Here is an 18,645-nt window from a genome sequence, read left to right on the forward strand (position 1 = left end):
AAAAAAAAAAGAAAAGAAAAGAAAACGGCCAAAAAGCGAGAGAGAGAAAGAAAATAAAATCAAATTGAATAAATAAAAAAAAAATAAAATAAAATAAAAATACTCGTCAAAATGGACTATTTCTACAATGAAAAACGGATACCTTGCTACGTAGGAGCTGCCTACTTCGTAACTAGATCACGTAGACCAATAGGTCAGGAAATATTAATACTACCACGACTGGTTCTTTGGGTCGCCGTCTCGCCGGTCCGTCCGGGAGGCAAAAAAAATAAATAAATAAATAAAAAATCCCCCAGAGAACAAATTAAAAAGGAAACGGTTGGGTCAAGCGCGTCAAAATACACGAGATGCAGGGTGGGAGTTCCACGGCTGGCGGAAAGCGGAAAGGCGGGAAGATTCGCAGATGAAGATCTCAAGGGATTGTAACAGGGCAATTCCTTGGGTCTACTGGGTCTATGGATATGCTAGAACCTGTAAATTTGAATGTTGTCGTCCTATGGGATTTCCTCATTCTTCGAGGTACCGCGGACAATTCACTAGCCATTATTCAGGTAGAGAGACGATTGCTATTGGTGTAAGTGAAGAAAATAATAATAATACATAATAATGACCACGCGGGTAATTAATTATCGTACTGAACTAATTCCCAGATTCCATCGGTAGGCGATGACCGGGCAGAGGGGGATTGGTTGATACGGTTGGGAAAGATGGGGCAATGGACGTTGTGGGCATTATCATCAGCGTCAGCACCAGCTGGGCACTGGAGGAGTATAAATGTAAAGAACGGAAGGGAAAAGAAAAAGAAAGACAAAAAAAAGAACAATGTATACGAATAATATTCATGGATTGAGTTGGTAAAAAAAGAAATTACAGTAGTGGTCATAAAAAAGAAACGCCGTCGAAGAACGGTCCGCGGACAGGGTGGGCCCCTTCCAACACGCCAGCGACCCATAGACATGGACGGGGACTCTCTAAGACGCAGCTAAAGCATTCATGGTTCCATGGAGATCACCTGAATCGCTGTAAGCCCTTCGGGTTGGGCGTCTAACAGACCCCGGCGACCACCCCAGCAGCGACTACTGTAGAGTCTAGAGCCTAAAGAGGGGCGTAAGTTTGCGAGTGACGACTGATGACGGATGAAGGGTACTCCGGGACGGGTAAAGGCGCCGTGACGGAACTCCACCGACCGCTTCAATTCCTTCCGTCTCCAGTTTGGGCCTCTCTCACTTTTTCTGTCTTTTTTTTTCCTGGCGACTTACATGGGTGATTTGAGTTACTTGTCCGAAAATGGTTTTGGTATTCGAGTAGTAATATTACTCGACCACCTAAGATGAATACAAACATACATCGTGACCTATTTTAATTCGTCATCCTATCAGAAACTTGATCCAGAGCTCGGTTTGGGTGATAAGAGGATAATTCTTATTTTAAGCGTGGTTTCACACCTCTCGTTTTCCATTTTTATCTAAAACAAAATGTAATAATTGAACGAAGATATACACAGTAAGTAGAGACCAGCTTCAAGGTGTTTCATCTGACCATGGCTGAACGGCCTCAGACTATCCCTTTTCAGGATCTAAACCGGTGCCCTGTGCTCCTAGATAGGAACTACTTGCAGTAATTTACGCCTCAAATGTGAGACTGCCATGCGTAGTAGTAATCCATCCTGACTCGCAGCGAGATAGGCCCCTTTGATATCTACTTGGCGCCGAAGGGAATCGATATACAGATGAATTCCTTCCAGGGCCCTCAATGGGCCGTTGAGGGGAAAAAAGATAGATCGAGGCCCTACAGCATAGATTCGTAATATCATCCAGAAGTACATCCATCTACGAGTGAAATCATTATCCAGATAGGGGAAAGGGTCGGCCTGGCATACATACATACATACTACATACATACATGCTGGGCCCACCCGGGTAATGCCCGAATCCCTAAAGAGGGGCTGACGGCCCGTGGATGGCAACGAATGATCGTTTAAAGTGAACCAATTGCGGCCTGCAGAAGATTAATCATCCAGCCCTCTTACAGTATCAATCCTCAGTCCATTGGGAAACTTACCTCAGGTTATACTACTTCCTAACGGAGTGTTCCCGGGCTGGGCATCCACCAAATGTGAAATATCTATCTCGTCAGGATAGTACATGGATTTTAAAGAAGAATGTTGGGAATCATATGAAAATTTGACTGGCTTTGAACTATTTCGTGTCCCTTTGTCCTCACATTCTAATGGGTACCGGGCTCATGTCCTTGGGACGCACTAGTGATTAAGGGTACCAGGTTTCTCGTGGACTATGGAGTACTCGAGGAGTTCCTCTTTTTTGTAAAAGAAAATTTTTTTTAATTAGTTTATCTGTTGGGATGCTCCAGCCGTGCGGGCAAACTAGGACACATGGCTGAGCCTACATAAATTGACCTGTGAACCATGGTTGATGGTTTGACTAGTGTACCAGTATTCGGACCAGCGTTTGCACTTTTTTCCCTTTTTTTCCCCTGGGACTTTTCGAAATAATCACTAGACTGGTATTTGTTCAGGAATTAGTCCGAGAAATTATAATGATGGATTTGTTAATTATGATAGTCATGCTTTTTGTTCAATGGTGTTTACTCCTTGCATTGAATCGGATGACCAAGTGTGTGGCAGACATTCTTAACCACCCACCAGCCCTACCGTGTGGGCACAGCAGGTACGAGGTTCTCAGATCTTAACAAGGTCATGGTCTAGCATCACTAGGTCTAGCTATGCGAGGACTACGATAACCCTTACTTTTTGACCTCGGCCACCTGATCTCTTGTAACAAGTATCCTGCCATCTTGGTAGGTAACTGTACGTATGTATATACATACGGCTAGCCGGTTCTGTTTATACTCTGTATGCGCCTCGCAGTAGTGCCCGCGGGTATGCAGCGGCTTCTCTGCCGTGACCGGCTCGAGAAATCGTACAGGGTACTTCCTTCAATCAGGCATAAGGAATCGGGGATAGGGATGTCACCCAGTAAACATCTGTATGGCTGATTGGTGAGTAGTTCTGCATGGTAAGTTCTTACCCCAGTTGTCACCACTGATCAACCCCTTGTATCCTTGCCCGGCAACCCGCATGCCTCTTATCTCCCTGAAGAACCGGAACCTAGATCAGTCACTCACCATGCAAGCCGCGCTGGGCCCTACCCACGAGTTGTCTAGCAACCTGTATCAGAATAATAGTTGTACCCTGCACAGTACTTTGACTCCCTTGCATCCGGGGATCACTCGCGAACGGCCCAGCCCGCCCACAAGGGCAACGGCCCATGGTACTACCCGCAATCTTGTCATCATAGCACCGAGATTAGTGTTGCAATGCATAGGAATGCCCCATAAATCCTGACTTTTCTCCTTTTGCGCACCGCGTGATCTCTTGGGAGTATCCAGTTGCATCAGTCTCCGAAGTACACAAATTCCAAATATCTAGTTGCAGAAAGGGATACACATTCTATTGCAACACAATTTTCCCACTCGCACATGCGGCTGTACCTTGCTTCCGTTCAAGAAGGGACAAAGAACAGTCATGACAAACTTATTCATCAGGGAGACACAATCTATCCGAGTAGTTTTGGGTAACAAAGGAACTAAATTTTAGTAGATATGACAAGCGGTTTTGTCGTATTTGGACTGTCTTAAAAATGTTCAGGCCAAGTTGAGTCTCGTTGCCTCGGAAGGGTCGCTGTACTGAACTTGTCGGTAAGGTGTACAGTAACGCACTAGCTACACCGATTATCACCGACCAGTGTGATCTATACAATCCTGCGTAGACCGGAAGAAATGTAGCATGCAGTGGGTGCACGCAGGTATGTCGTCATTTCTCACTCAAAGGCCAAAGGAACGTTAGTTAGGATTCGTGGGTAACCGCTCCGAGCGCGGAAAGGACCCAAGATTCCTTACTTAGCATCCATACCGAAAAGGATCAACCCTGCAAGATGCCAGGGGACAGCATGTATTATCTTGTGAGCACCCTGGAACCTGTATAGACTATAGACCACTTCTGTTTCGTCGAGGAATCGATAGGGCGCAACATTCACAAGAAATCAACTGACCCCGCAATCTAGCCTTGATTGGTGCTAGGATGACTCGTAAGGATATGTTAAGTTAAGCGACAGCCCTCCTATTGGTTGATAGGCTTCCCCGTGAGCCGCTTCCTCTTTTCTGGTTGGCCCCAGCAGGGAAAGGAGCGCTCCGAACCGTAGTCGCACAAGTGCTGACTAGTACTAACTATGGAACCATGCGGCGGTGAATCCATGGTTCTGTAATTCGGGCGACGCTCGGTTTCCATGCGGTGAGCAGCGGTTTCTGGAGGCTCGGTCATGGTATGCTATTGGTTCGGCCCGCCCGCCCTTCAAAATTGACCCATGGATCTGGGTATGAGAAGTAGGTACAAAAATTGGGAGGTGGGAACTCATTCATAAATGTACACATAATTGGAATTAAAGTGGCGATGAAGAAGTTTTCTATTTTGTAGGAGGGTGGGGTTTATTGTAAGAAGGATGTCTGTAAAACTTTTCGTGATGTGGAGTCTGCGAAAAGAGTGTTGTAATTTCTGGGCGGTGAGTGCCTGTTCTCAGCCCCAAAATGTGAAATATTGAATCCCGTGTGCTGGTCGTTTACCTAATTTAGTAAATGGTTCAGCTGAGGATAGATCCCAGATGTGGTAAGGTTGATATATCTCGTAACTTGTTTTGCCTTACCAGATCGGTTGTTTGCTCGGGAAATTTTTGTTTTGGCTTGGGAGTGTATTAATTACACCCAAGGTATGTACTGTACAGTATGTACTTGGGTAGTAATAGGTACCGACTCAGTGAAGCCCGTTCAAGCTGTCTTCCTAGGTGCGTCCACAGGCACAAGTCACTGGATGACCGACTTGAAATCGTTATCAGGTGGTAATTGGCTCCTCATCAACACGAACCTATAACTATGAGGATAGCGTACTCCTTCTGGAATTAAAAAGAGAGGGGGGTTGTGAGGGGGGTGCAGTGGAGAACCCTAAGTTTCCCGGTGCTACAGCCCTGGGACCGCGCCAGGAAAGCATTATCATGGCCCGATCGGTGGCACTTCAAGGGAAGGTGCATTAGCGCAGCTTGGCCAAGTCGTCTCGAGCGAGAAACGGCCTGTCAACGCGTGTCGGAAGAAATTGACGGTGTCCAAGAACCAGGATTCGTTTGCGGGGTCTGCTGACATGTCTGCCAATCAACCCGCTGCGAAGCTGCCCGGTATCCTTGCAAAGTGCGTAATATGTTTTGTTTGGAGGAAATACTTTTTTAACGGAAACCCCACTGGCACATGGGAAAGAACATGGAAACTAATGATTAGTCCTCCATGGTTAGAGCCTGGCGGAAGTTAACAAGAACCCGCATGCCGCTCTGATTTGTTGTTGAGCAATCACAGCCATGATCCGACACGCACCGAAGAGAAACAAGTCTAATTCCTGCAGGCTAATCACATTTGCCAGGCTGCCAAACCTTCTTTAACCCCACTCAATCCTTTCTCTAGAGCAGTGATGGTGATGGTTGTTCTTACGGAAGATGTAGGTAAGGTGCTCATGGAGATCAAGAAGCATGACATCAATCGTGTGACTCAGGCCGGTTTAGATAACATGAGCGACCATCAAGTCATCGCTCTTACCTCACTTTTTTCGCCTTAAATTTTTTTTTTTAAAAAAAAAAAAAAAACATTTGCCTTTCTGTTACAGTTGTAATGCATGGGATGGTTCAGGTTGCCCAGCGATTAGGTAGATCGTATTTCCTGTTTCATGATAGGGAAATCTCAATACATGTTTGATACAAGACCGTCCGCCGAAGGAACCAAGATATGTAAGACTCCCAAAGAAGAAAGAGAGAGGAAAAAGAAAAAAAAAAAAAAAAAGAAGGGAAGCAGCCATCCTGATACCTTCTGAACACGGCCAGATAAGAATAGAATCAGCGTCGGAAGTCGACGGTCGCAAACGGAAACCAACCAGGATGGGGTGTGATCTGAATGCAGGTGCTTCAAATGCAGGTGCTTCAGGGCTGGTGTCAGGGCGTTGGGCAACCACCACTCCTCAGTCGCTAGTCGTCTCCTGGGCATGTCCACGACGGCCCGCCCCGACTCCCGCCGATCTCATGCATAAAGCGTAGTTTGGCATGCTATCAAAAGAGTAGTCATATCAATGTTGGTGACGACAGTAATGTCACCTTTTGTTCAAGTTGCATAATCTAGTCATCCCGACGGGAAAGTCTTATGGCTGGCTGTTATCTGGCCTTGAACTAAGAGGCCCGATCGCCTACGACATGAGCCTCATTCTAACGTGTACTAACCCGTCCATTCCTCCGAACCTCCACCGACGGCCTGCCTGTGTCACAAGGCTCCCTTTTCTCTTTGTTTAGCCAAATGTGTTTCAGCAGGTTTCTGCTCAAGCAAAGCGAGTTCAATGATTTCATACTCCAACTGATTACCTTCAACATCGATGACGCCACCAGTCATATCGTCACTCTGAACCGGGCTGCAGAGGGTCGAGTGTAACCCCAAGGTGACAACGTCTACCCATGTTGACAACAGTGCGACTCAGTAAGCCGCTGCATGCAGAATTGCACTTTCATGCAGCTTGTTCCACACGGTTGACAGTCACCATCAGCCTCACTTTGTCATAGCCTTACCAGTATCGGAGATAGATTAATATGATGGTTTTCCATCTTTGTTCAGATTAGCTTGAAAGAAATCTTTGGTATCGTACGGACAGAAACCGAAACCGTACATGCGCACCATGTATTACCGTGACGGTAAATTACACGCAATAATTCCGCATTCTCTTCTCTCCAACTCGCCTTATCCTGGTCGATTAATTGCCCTCCTTTGCCACGTTTTCCCCCTCTGATCCTATCGGCTGCTTGCACTTCCGCCCGCGGCTTTCCGTTGACACCAGAACCCACATCGTAGAGGATTGCAGGGTTTTAATTTTGGTATAGTCCTCGGTATCTCCCGTTAATTTGTCTTGGCCGCTGAGTTTGAAGGATGACGGAGTTAAGCGCAAGGTCCGGGATTGTAGGTTCCATATGCCGTCCGGAGGCTAATCCTGAGCCACCGTACCGTTGCCAACGTACATTCCGTCCTACCCGTGTGGTATGGGATTTCAAAGGAACGAGATAACAATGGATAGTTGGAACTGCTTTAGTTAGGTTTCCGCTGGTGTCCAATATGCTGACCAAGCGGAAACGGTTAACAACAAGTGGTATAGCGTTGGCGGAGAAAAAGAAAAAGAATCATGCGGCCTGTCACTGATCATCGATCAGCCCGCATACACTTCCAGTCACGTGATTACGACTGGCCTATGAGGACGAAGAACCTCCCAGACTATCTGTACTTTATCTGTCGCTTTTGGCGGGCGTGGCACGCGTGGAAACACTTGGTGATAGGCTAGTGGCGGATAAACAGGACACTAACCCCCCTGGTTTAGTTTGGTGGCTTGGTTGGAGAGGGAGCGCCAAAAAAAAAGGGGGGAAAGAAAAAGGAAAAGGACAAGGAAAAGGAAAAAAGGAACTCCAACCACGCTTGTCCGTGCTCGCTCGGGTACTAGGGCGTGTATGTGTATCTGCGTGTGCGCAAGCGCCGTCTTTCTCAAATGACGTGGCGTAACGAGGAGCAAAACATTGTCAGATAGTCCTGTTGGCTTGCTTATTCAACCTGGTTTCATCTCCCGATTTGGTAGGACTAGGAGCATCGGTGCCGGTTGTACCTCGACTTCCCACATCTCGAGTGGCAGTTCCTGTTGTCTTGTTCGAGTCATGCCCCTAGCCAATGCTGTGGACTGGCACTATAATGTGATGACCCAGCATATGAGCGTGACACGCTGTACGTGGAATTCTGTTGTACATCGACCTCTTCTGTCCTTTTTTTTTTGTCGCGTGACGCGTTAAAAGGTTAGGTTTGGTGGATGCCTAACTTTATAGGGATGTCCCGTAATCAGTTGACTGTTGCTTCTTCCAGTCGCAAGAAACAAAAGTGGCGAGAAAATAATATAATAACCCCAAGTGGTGCATGAGTGTTAGTATTAACGGTAGCCCACTACCCTAGGTAAGTAATCAGTGCGATTAATTAGGTCGTTCCATGATCAACTCTCCCCACAAACTGGCGATCCGGAAATTTTGAACCTGGGAGTTAGTCAACTCTAAATAACGGGGCCAAGCTACACAAGTGAGGAGGGATAGTGCAAACGAGGAAACAGGGCCATCGGACAACCTTGCACATAAAAGGTAAATTGGCCGTTCATCTGTCGACAAGATGCAAAACATGAAATGGGGGTATATCTTCAAGCCTGGCATTGAGCAAATAGTGACTTTCTAACTCGCCGCAAAGGGCATGGATGTATCACATTTGCTCAATCGTATGCCCGTATTGCGGCCGAAACTCATCTGATGTCGGTAGTAAATTGAGTGCTGTTGTTGGGTGGAAAGGGATGACCTAATATACAAGATAAACCTTGTCCTTGAATAGTACTTGCTTAGCAAATAATAGCGTGCAGCGTTGTTACTTTGAATTATCACAGCTGCTACTGGCCCGTTAAATGTATACCTCCCTACTACATCCATTATCGATATGCACTATATTCAGACTCTGTCACTATATAAATGTACATCCACTTGCAAATACTCGCTAATTTACTGCAGAGCGAGTATATGCGTATTCTATTTACACTATAAAGGTTCCTTTTCGTCTGGATGTAACGTTACCAGAGTGATGTACTAATGGAGGTAGATCGATGTATCATGTCGAGTGATGGCATACTCTAAGTATCATACTCTGAGTATACATCTAAGCACAAATTTCGGATGTACGAGGCCGGTACCTGTCCTGTGTACAGTATACTGCCTTAGAGTTCCTACGTACTTTCGCTGTCTAGTTAGTACCACACACAGACACATAAACCTTGTTTTTGGGCCCGATTCTAAGACCTTCCTGAATGATATGAGGGCAGGTATGTTTTATGTGGAGCGTCAGTGGATGTAAACAAGCTCAAGTGTAATTCTAAATCATTTTATGACACATACCCTAGCTTCGTGGTGAGATAACAAAGAGGATTAATTACGCGCATTCCTTGCTCGTATAATTTCCCAGTCCACCAGAGCACTGCGAAAAGGGAATTGAAGGCTGGCCTCTTAGTTGACAGAGAAGACAATGATCGTCCCTGGTCCCAAATAAGGAAATTCGGGGGGCGTGGATGAGCGTGTCTACTGAACGGAAACTTCCGCTAGGACCTTGCTGAGTCAAATCATCATTGATCATTGACTCGCACAGAGTTCATGGCTTGCATGGACTCTAGCCAGACGAGGACAGCTGTACAGTGTGCATGCCCGTTAGGTAATTCTCTGTCAAGGAGTCTTCGTTCAGAGCAGTGCAGCCAAGAGGGGACACAAGTCAGAACGAAAATCGGCTTGGCCCCGAAGATGACAGAATGGTTTGTAACAAAAACAATCCCCACTCTGCACTGGTAAGACAGAGTGGAACGATGTTTGGGCATTGATGCAGAGGTGAAGACTGTTCTACGGGACGAGGGACGCATGGACGCTTGAGGGCCATGGGCGAATTTGCATGCGTGCAGGAGTGGATATCATAGGAAGGACAGCGCCTGGGGCTAACGGCACGTCCGACGGGCCGGACTGCGGCACTCGGCCAGCAGGACAGCAGGCCATAAGAATATGCACGTCAATATTGTGAAGGACTAGAAACTCATGACCCTGTTGAGTTGATGAGCAATTGACACGAAAGGGGCCATAATTGGGGGACGAGAAGTAGCGGTAAAGAAACTCCGAGACTAGGTATGTACATCTCCTTAGCCCAGCCTGGTAAAAGGTATTGTATGAAATCTACAGGAAACCTAGCCAAAGAGGAGAAACGATGGCCCATTTTCGCCCACAGACTAGTTTATGAAAGAGCCTCCCGAGGCGAAGTCATTGGTAACAAAGAGCCAACGGCTCGTCAGCTTCCAGCCTCCCTGAGAAAAATGGTTTCAAACCAAAGTCCAAATATATCAGAGCATGTAAACTCTCAGCCAACTAGTATATCCAAATAAAAAAAAACATCCCTACACAAAAGAAAGAGAGAGATAAAAAAAATATAAATGAAACGAAAATAAAAATAAAAGAAAAGGAAAAGAGCGCGGGCAAGGAAGAGACAGAGGGTGAAAACAACCAAGAAAGTTACCCCACATAGTCTTCAAAGATACACATCTACATAGCATGCTATCATTCATCACAAGAAGATATCTGCTTTAGTTTGTAGATTCCGGTTCGGAACTGGTATCCAAATCCACAGGATCGGGCATGACGACGCTGTTGAGGTACGTAACCTATCAAGTGATGACACCACTTGTCAGTAAAAAGTATTCCACAAAACAAATGACCCCTGCCATTCTCCAGCATAATTGATTGAATGGTGGGTATCATTGTGCCCGAGGCTACACCGCTGAAGTGGCTGGAGAAGACGAAGACGGGAACGGGGCGAAAAAGATCCGTATTTGATACCGGTGCCAGGATCCAATGGACGTAGATGCGGGCAAGCAAAGAGGGAAAGCCAAACGACGGCTACACAACAAGGGGCGTTGGGATGGATTGGCTTACGAAAGGTTCCATGATACCAATAAGAGCGGTGATTTTGTCCTGTGCCTTGGGACTCATAAGCTCTTCGTCGGCTAGAGGCCTCCCGATGGTGAAACTGCGTAAGCGGAGCAATTGAATGTTTTCATTGTCCAAGTCGTAGCCCTGGGTAAGGAAAATAATTTGTTAGCATTGTAATTGGACGACGCCGAAGACCCGCCGGGTTAAAGCTGATAGTGAACCATGGAAACTGAAGAGACGGTGCAGAAAACTTTTCCAGTCCAAAACACGCAGTGGGACGCCAGAGGAATTTCCATGCTAGACCGAAGAATAGTAGTAAGGACGTTTGAACCAGCAGGAAACAGGAAAGGCCCCAGGGGCTTGTGGGAAAAAGGGTGCGACCCGGACGGGTAGACCAGTCGGGATCGCCCGTCCGCGCTTGCTGCGCTTGCAACTCATCAACATTGGTCTCCAGACCTGCTATCGTCGGAGGCTGTTGACGCCCACAGAGTCATGAGTCCTTCGGAGAATCGCTTACCCAACCCCAAGTCTTCTTGCTGAGATGGATTTCCAAGATTTCCTACATCTATCATATTGAAGACCTGACTGTGTATCGGCGAGCAACTCGATCCGACATGTCACGTTCATGGCGACCGCCAGCGCTTCCACCGATGCTGCATCTGGACACCTCAATCATCACTGAGGTGCAATTTCGAAGTGCCAACCTCCATTAATACTCTGAAAACTTCTGTTGGAGGCGCGTCTCCTTCGATATGAGACTAACGAGCCGCAAGTGCCATGCTTAGTGACAGAACGCGACCGAGTCGACGTGCATGCCTCATCCACAGAGCCATTCGATGCAATTAGGCCATAGTTGGCCATAATAAAAAGGAATAAACAAGGCCATAAGAACCGTTGGGTTGTGAAGTAGTGTTCGAGAAGCAAACAATTGCCTACCTTGGGTTTGGTCTTAAGCGCGCTTTCCTGGTTTTGATTGACAAAAGCTTCGACAGCCTTCTCTTGATTAGGTGCTCCTTTGAGAAATTCGCGGCGCATTCCCTCCTCTCCCAACACGGCCTTTAAGCGATGCGAATTCTCGTCGATTTCTTCCCGCATAAGCGCAAGTTTGTCCGCCTCTGGATGCCAGAGACCTGCACCTAAGCAACCCGAGACATGTCGTTAGCACACACTTCCCTCGCTGGCGTATCGACAGGACACAAAATGCTGCATGATGCTTCCTAGTTCTTAAATAGGGGACTCGGGTTCATGGATAGGTTGAAGGGTGTCTAAATCACGATATATCGTCCTAAAAGCGAGATACATGTCTCATATACCAGGTGATGTTTTCAAGACAAGCCAGCGTATGGTCCTTTACACAATTGCAAACTTCGGGGTGTTCTTCTGGATTCACTTACCAACAAAGCAGGACTTAGGTTGACAATGAACATAATACGCAGCGTAAGGGCCTTTTTTGCCTGTGCGGGACCTGTTGAACTGTTAAACTGACTGCCCTTTATCCAGCATTGCTTCTGTACCTACCAAGCAGCCGAGAAGTGTGTCTGCTCAATACTAATTGTTAGCCTGATGATACAATCCAATTACCTATAGGGAATGATCCTTAGACATGGGAGATACTCGGGATGCAAACGTACTTTGTATGGAGTAGGATCTTTGCTGAAGCGAATATCTCTATGTATACGGAATACCTAGAGCAACACACCTGTTAATGCAACCCTCTCCTATGAACCTCTTCTCGCTGATTCAACTGGTACTACTCACCAGATCCTTAACAGGCAACTCAGGGACCGTGCTATCCGTTTCTGCGATCTTCTCAGTGAGGGTCTCAACAAAGCCCTCCCAGTCTTTCTTTGAAGCACGATAGTCCGCATCATGCGCTGTTAGATGTAATCATGGTCAGCTGTGAATCCAACATCATAATATCTCAACAATCGATCTTCTATAAGGTACCTTTGAGCCAAGCCCTCTCGTTGTTCTCTGCCAAATCCGCAAGAAAAAGAAAGGTGTTGGGATGCAAGGTATGCTCCTGGTAGAGCACATTTCCTGGGTCCCTTGCTCTAGGTTTCTTAATGAAGACCTCTTTTCCTGGCCCGAGACCGGCTCTGACACCTTCTTTCCACAGCTGCCTTCCTTTCAATGGGCCTTCTGCATCGCCTTCTAGAATGCCGTGTGATTTCTTTCCGATGCTTTCTGTGTCTTCTTGCTTTCTTTTTCGACCTTTTTGCGATCCCGTTTTCAATGGTTCTCTTGACTTCTGTGTCTTCTCGTCGTCTGTCGGGAATACGACTGACTCCGCATCCTCCGATACGGAGTCATCGTAGTTGGAGGCGGTGTCCTCCGGCGGGGAGGTACTGTCCGAGTCAGGCTCTTGATCATCGGAATGTTCTTCCTGAAAATATTTGCTCTTCTTGGCGGTCGACCTAACAGGCCTTCCAGTTGTAGTTGTGTTGGGCTTTTGTCTTTTTGGTCCTGGCTTGGAGGCAGTGGGGAGTCTGTCAGACGCGCGCCTTTTTGGTATTGGCGCTGGTGCTGCCGCTGACGCGGGAACGGCCCGAGACGATCGACGAGGCATGGCAAAGAGAAAGATTGATTTTGTCTTCGGCTTTCCTCCGTGTCTATCTGAGGAAAATGAAAAGTGCAAGCGTTCCTTGTAGACAAAATTAGCTACGCAAGATTGGGCGGAACAATTGGTAGGAGAGATCGTATTTAATAAGCTCCTGTAGAAGCTTGGAAGGTTCTTGACCGAACTACGGGGTCGTTAGCGACTGATAGACTTTCAGCCCGTTGAAAAGGAACCGGGAATGCGACCAGGAGGTTGGTAACTTCTGGGGCGGTTTTCGCGTGGAAAAGCGGGCAATTCTTTGCTTCCCGCACCGCTAAAGTTAGTGCGGTCGTTAACGTCGTTACATTTCAGGTTTTGCCCGCCGCAGAACAAAACGTTGATTTTCTTGTATTGGTATCATATCTTGTCGCTTTGATCGAATACTATGCCTGCCTTGGCTTCTCCTGGATCATCTGCTTTTCCAAGTTTTCATTAGCCATTAAATACCTATTCCTCTTTGAAGAAGCTGTCCAGTCTTCCGTATCGTTACCTTAAAAGTAACCTATCTTCTGATCTACCCCTTGCTTGACAGTGACCTCCGTATAAAAAAGAGAGGACAAAAAAAAAAAAAAAAATACCTAATGAGCGAAGTCCAAGCAAGCGCGATACCCGAACTTTTCGAGTCTCGCAAGCGTAAAATTCTTGCAGAACTCTCCGTTCCTGACGCAGAATACACAGACCTTTCACCCAAGGGTTCGGTCGATGAGGGTATTCGGGACCTCATCCAAGACATCAATGGTCTTCCAGGCTTGGTAACCACCAGTAGCTGTGCGGGACGCATCAGTGTATTCCTCGAGGGAAGGAAAAAGCAGCTGAAGCCACAAGAGGAGCAAGTGAGACAGTTCGTAGCCTCGGGGGGTAAAGGAGCTGGAAAATGGCTGTACGTCTCTCATGATCCCTTGCAAGGCTATGATGCGCCACGTGGCGGCGAAGGCAGCTATCAAGGGAGACCATTGCATAAGTTGTTTGGAATGGTCCCTGGCGATGGAAAACCCCCTGGCCTGAACAAACAAGGAAAAGCCCCGCGTCTCGTGCGCTTCCATTTCGAGCCTTTGGTACGTTAGTTTCCATCCTGCATCCTTTGTTTCTTCGATGGATATGAATGTGCCTATTCCATCCCTGGTATTACCTGGTTTTTGGCGACCAAGGCTCGCGTTTCTTTGTGACCCTGGAAATTGTCACGTTTCTTTTCTTTGTTTTCTTTTGCTCCCTAGGTTTAGCATCTATTGTTACTGGGTTGGATTGCTCGTCAGGTGCTGGGATTTAGAAACGGACTGGCAGGCTGGTCTAAGCACAAATTTGCTTTATTTGATTACTGACAAGGCTCTCCTTAGATTCTTCACATCATGACCGCAACTCTACACCATGCTCATCCTGTATTATCTGCCGCATCGAGCTCTGGCTTCCGCGAAAGCGGATTGCAGAGTTTGCGCTGTCTAGAGGGCGACTATGGGACTAGGGGCGATGATGGTCCTAGTCCCATCGTCGCTGTGCGCTCCGCGGGCTTATCATTGGAGTCAGTTATTGGGTATTGCGAAGACGGCGACGCCAATGATTCGACGGCAGGAAACGAGCCAATCGTCCACAGCCTGGTAACAGAAGAATACCTACAGATGCTCGTTGCAATCTCAAATGAGCGATTCTCAGTAAATACCGAGCGGAAAGAGAGGTTCCGAGAAAATTTGCTGGATTTATACTCTGCGAGCCAGGGGGCAAAGTCGAAAAAGAAAACCAAACCGCCCGGCTGGGAGGATGCCCAGACACGGCGAGAGAGGATGAGAGCGGAGGGTCTGTTGAGAAAGCAACGCCTCCAGGATGAGGCGAAAAATAACGAGGCACAAGATACGCTGCCCTGGAGCTGTGACCGGATGGATTGATAGAAAAAGAAATCTATTAGATTCGGCCAATAGCGTTATTCACATCGACTCTCGCGGTGTAAGCCTCCTGTCATGCAAAACGTCATGAGCTGATAGACACTTAGATAGGGGGCGATGGAGAAAATGATAGCACTACAGAGTTAGAGGAGATAACGGGAAAATGAAGCGCTACAAATATCGGACCTCATATGGTGTACGCCTAAAGCTACATAACATAGGAATTATCATGCACTGAATCAACAGTAGAGGAACGATGGAAGGGCGAATGAAATGCTGAATAAATTCAGCGGGGCAGAAAAGGAAGACAGATAATAAATGAAAAAAAAGTGCTGCATGGCTAGCATTCTAAAGCATGACCTTCATCATCCAACGACTCTCAGACACTCCAATCAAGCCAAGCTTGATCTGCGCAAGAGTTACTTTGCCTCTTCCAACACTCGACGATATGATATTGAAGACTATGGAATCTTTGAAGACAGGCGGACAATACGGTGCCAATTGAAGGGGTAGAAGCTGACCTAAAACATGGTGAACTGATAAAGAGGACATGAAAATGTAAGCTAAACCGAGAGACTCGTCAACGTATTGCCATAGAATGAAGGTCCGACCAAATAGCGACATTTGAACGCTGCATTCCAATGTGCAGCTAAAAGCTAAGCACTGGACCCTGGAAACTGACTAGGAGAGGACTTTGTGGTTCTATGTCCAAAATGGAACCCTTCTCTAGCTGGTCCAGGGGGGAATATGAGAAGCCTTCGGGTCCAAGGGCTCTCATCGCTATCATTAAACGGACGACGGGAAGGACTGGCTTCCGTTTCTGGATCGCAAGAAGCTCTAACCTCGGCTGCATGGCGGGATGGAGTTGCAAAAATATCGAGTCGAGACGACGACTGTTGGATTGGGCCTTCATCTGGGCTAGTAATCGAATGGACAGTTGTCTCTCGAGCCCTCTGCCTAGTTGAAGATGAAGGCTCCGCAGCTGCACGAGTTTCGTTGTTTTTGGATACCCAACCAGTGAGGACCAGGTTACCTAGGATGTGCATTTCGATCTGGACAGCGCTTTCCCACAGCACCGTCTTCGTAATAGTTCCAGGCCACTCAAACCACACACGACCGTATGGAGAACGCAGGTCATTTCTGTCTTGAGGGAATGTGTTGGTAAGGTGAGGGATGCCGTGGTCGGGTATAGTCCCCTTGGAGATCAAATTTGAATAATACTAGATAAAATGAAAGGTAAGTGTAAGCGTCAAAAGAAAGAAGAAAGCTGAGTAGAGTGATCTATAGACTAACCAAGAGTGCATCCTTGTTATAGTTAGGCAATTGGACCAAGGTATCAAATGGGAACCACTTGCTGATTTCGGGAAATCTAGCAATCTCAGCTTCAAGGCCAGAGTTCACGCACAGGGTATATTTCTGACGTTCATTAAAGGCCGGGCAGTTCAACCCAGCATAGAGCAGATCTCGCAGGAGATTCTGATCCAGACCCATGGTGTGCGTTTTTTCTATGCGTGATGCAAGAGACAACAAGTGCCGATTCGCCATCTCAAACAGCTGGTTACGATCATCAACCGTGTACAATTTTGTGGCGTACCATGGAAACTGCACGCATTGTCAGAAATGCCTTGTATATAAGTCACTAGATGGTGGTCCGATACCTTATAAAGCGTACTAATCGTCGACTCATACGTGCGCTGAGGGCATTTGACGCTGAATGGCGACTAGAGGGCGTTCAACACGTTAGTATTGCTTGATGCCAAAAGATATGCCAAGACAGATTACTTACACGATGAGGGATTTCGGCATGGCGAATCGCTCCAACAATCTCTTCACTCGTGATAAAACCGGAAAACCCCGTGGAGTACGGATCGGTGCTGGAGATTTCGCTAGGCATACCGTCTTCCCAAGAGATGCATTTGGCCTTCGGGAAAAGCTCCTTCAGCAGCGCATCCTGACTGCTGAGTTCCACCTCTACACGGCGAAGACCAAGGCGAGGGGCTCGGCCAGATTCATAGATGCTATTGATCCGCTTAACAGTCTCCCGTGCTGCTTCATGGGTCTCAGTCTCGGCAAAGCAATCCATGGTCTTTGCAGTTGAGCGCTCCATAATGATATGGATTGAACATCCTTTATCTGGAGTGATAAGGCGCGCTTGGCGTCCAACAAACTGCGAGATCTCATACTTGGTAACAGAGTATGGAATCTTCATACCAGTCAATAATATTCCTTATAAAAGGCGACCCCACTTACATTCGAAATCTTGATAACTCCCCAACGCGGTGCTTGACTGGTATGTACGTGGCTTCCTATGGGCATCTCCTCACTCAAAGCAACCGTGTGGAATGGCTTCTTCAGATCAGGAATCTGCTCAAATCTCTCCGGTTGGCCCTGAGTTTCGTTCCCCACAACCTGAGATACCGGGGCAACCCCAGTGGGATAAAATGCAGGATAAAGCGGCTCCAGTGGCCCGTAATAGACCGCATGCTGAGCTACTGGGGCAGGGAGTGGAGTACGGGCAGCTCGTGGCTGTCTCATAAGGTGTGGATTCTGGGGTGTAGGGGTAGGCGTCTGTGCAGGATAATATGGGTTACTACTTCCAGGAGCTTCCCCAACAGAAGGAAGATGTTGGCAGAAGCTTGACATACTTGGGAACGGCCCCTGCTGGCGAGGAGTCTCAGGCCAGTATGGGTTCGGAGGCAGCTGCATCGCACAGTCCTGACGTCCACGGTATGAGCTAGGAGAGTTGTTTTCAGTGAAGGGATCAACTGGGCATTTAGATGACATGATGAAAAGCTAGAAGGATGAGAAGTAATATGGAGGTAGGGATGATAGTGGGCTATGATGAGGGGTGAAAAGCATAAGAGCCAACTATCACAAGACCGAGAGCCTTGCTTAAAAGTGCACGGCAACACGTAGAATTCACTTGTGTTTCATTTGTATACTTATCCCAGTTATTGACGACTAATCAAGTAGTTGATTTGCCGTGATGAGATGTTCAAGAAAATGAAACTGGCATGCAAGTGTTCTGTAAAGACTGCTTGCAAAACCCAAATGAAAAGAAAAGTATAGAAAAGGAGGAAGAAATACGACAGAAGGGAAAGGAAAGCAAGACAAGAGAGATATGAGCATCTTGTTCTAATTGCATATTGCTATGGACTGGAGAGGTAAGCCTACATTAAGTCATGGAACAGTTTTAAATCAAGTACAATAGTAAGGATGGTATATCAAATAATCAAACAATAAAGCCATACAAAGATCGTTAGGGTGAATTGAAATTACTCCCACCCATCCCAGAATACTGCCTGAAAGAAAGATACTGGTAAAGTTTTTGTTTGCTTCGTTGTCTAAGACTGTTTAATCTTTACCTATCATGTAAAATATTCTATCCTCATAGATTCCCAAAAACTACAAGCTAGAATATACGTAAGCTTGAGTATCTACCAGCTGTGTAACAAAGCAGATGTGAATAGCTGCAAAGGTCACATTGAAAGAAGAATAGTAGGATATTGGGGCTGCCCAGGTAATGTATATATTACATTAAAGATAACAGCCCCTT

General features: G+C 46.9%; 5 protein-coding genes across 5 annotated transcripts; 2 read left to right on the forward strand and 3 right to left on the reverse strand.

Moving 5' to 3' along the window:
• Positions 1-221: 221 nt before the first annotated feature.
• Positions 222-1,118, reverse strand: BDW43DRAFT_280867 (uncharacterized protein; the record flags this gene model as incomplete). Its single annotated transcript, XM_032042440.1, has 1 exon — positions 222-1,118. A coding segment is annotated over exon 1 (332 nt), but the record flags the coding sequence as incomplete, so codon positions are not given.
• Positions 1,119-4,797: 3,679 nt separating this feature from the next.
• Positions 4,798-5,520, forward strand: BDW43DRAFT_301314 (uncharacterized protein; the record flags this gene model as incomplete). The annotated part of the gene is made up of 4 exons (XM_032045024.1): positions 4,798-4,856; positions 5,035-5,253; positions 5,357-5,400; positions 5,480-5,520. 4 exons carry the CDS (start codon positions 4,798-4,800, stop codon positions 5,518-5,520), a joined length of 363 nt encoding a protein of 120 aa, XP_031898709.1.
• A 4,805-nt stretch (positions 5,521-10,325) lies between these two features.
• On the reverse strand, positions 10,326-13,467 carry BDW43DRAFT_280881 (DUF2461 domain-containing protein). The gene is made up of 7 exons (XM_032042441.1): positions 12,564-13,467; positions 12,375-12,490; positions 12,248-12,301; positions 12,135-12,154; positions 12,011-12,081; positions 11,553-11,752; positions 10,326-10,760 (listed from the first exon to the last, which is right to left on the reverse strand). The coding sequence occupies exons 1-7, from the start codon at positions 13,183-13,185 to the stop codon at positions 10,584-10,586; spliced, it is 1,260 nt and encodes a 419-aa protein (XP_031898710.1). The 5' UTR covers positions 13,186-13,467; the 3' UTR covers positions 10,326-10,583.
• Positions 13,468-13,796: 329 nt separating this feature from the next.
• On the forward strand, positions 13,797-15,256 carry BDW43DRAFT_312504 (tRNA wybutosine-synthesizing 3 family protein; the record flags this gene model as incomplete). The annotated part of the gene is made up of 3 exons (XM_032047380.1): positions 13,797-14,270; positions 14,550-15,075; positions 15,201-15,256. The coding sequence occupies 3 exons, from the start codon at positions 13,797-13,799 to the stop codon at positions 15,254-15,256; spliced, it is 1,056 nt and encodes a 351-aa protein (XP_031898711.1).
• Positions 15,257-15,617: 361 nt separating this feature from the next.
• On the reverse strand, positions 15,618-17,795 carry BDW43DRAFT_320538 (uncharacterized protein; the record flags this gene model as incomplete). Its single annotated transcript, XM_032049093.1, has 4 exons — positions 15,618-16,309; positions 16,383-16,691; positions 16,876-17,292; positions 17,340-17,795. The coding sequence occupies 4 exons, from the start codon at positions 17,793-17,795 to the stop codon at positions 15,746-15,748; spliced, it is 1,746 nt and encodes a 581-aa protein (XP_031898712.1). The 3' UTR covers positions 15,618-15,745.
• Positions 17,796-18,645: the final 850 nt, after the last annotated feature.

This window comes from Aspergillus alliaceus, assembly GCF_009176365.1.
Source record: "Aspergillus alliaceus strain CBS 536.65 unplaced genomic scaffold BDW43scaffold_31, whole genome shotgun sequence".
NCBI lineage: Eukaryota > Fungi > Ascomycota > Eurotiomycetes > Eurotiales > Aspergillaceae > Aspergillus > Aspergillus alliaceus.

What these genes read in the sequence shown, in the direction of transcription:
- BDW43DRAFT_280881 (XM_032042441.1), bottom strand. Translation starts at nt 13,185, where the DNA reads ATGCCTCGTCGATCGTCTCGGGCCGTTCCCGCGTCAGCGGCAGCACCA. An exon ending in CGAGAGGGCTTGGCTCAAAG is followed by an intron (nt 12,491 to 12,563) that starts GTACCTTATAGA and finishes TACATCTAACAG; the next exon opens with CGCATGATGCGGACTATCGT. An exon ending in ACACACTTCTCGGCTGCTTG is followed by an intron (nt 12,082 to 12,134) that starts GTAGGTACAGAA and finishes ACAGTTCAACAG; the next exon opens with GTCCCGCACAGGCAAAAAAG.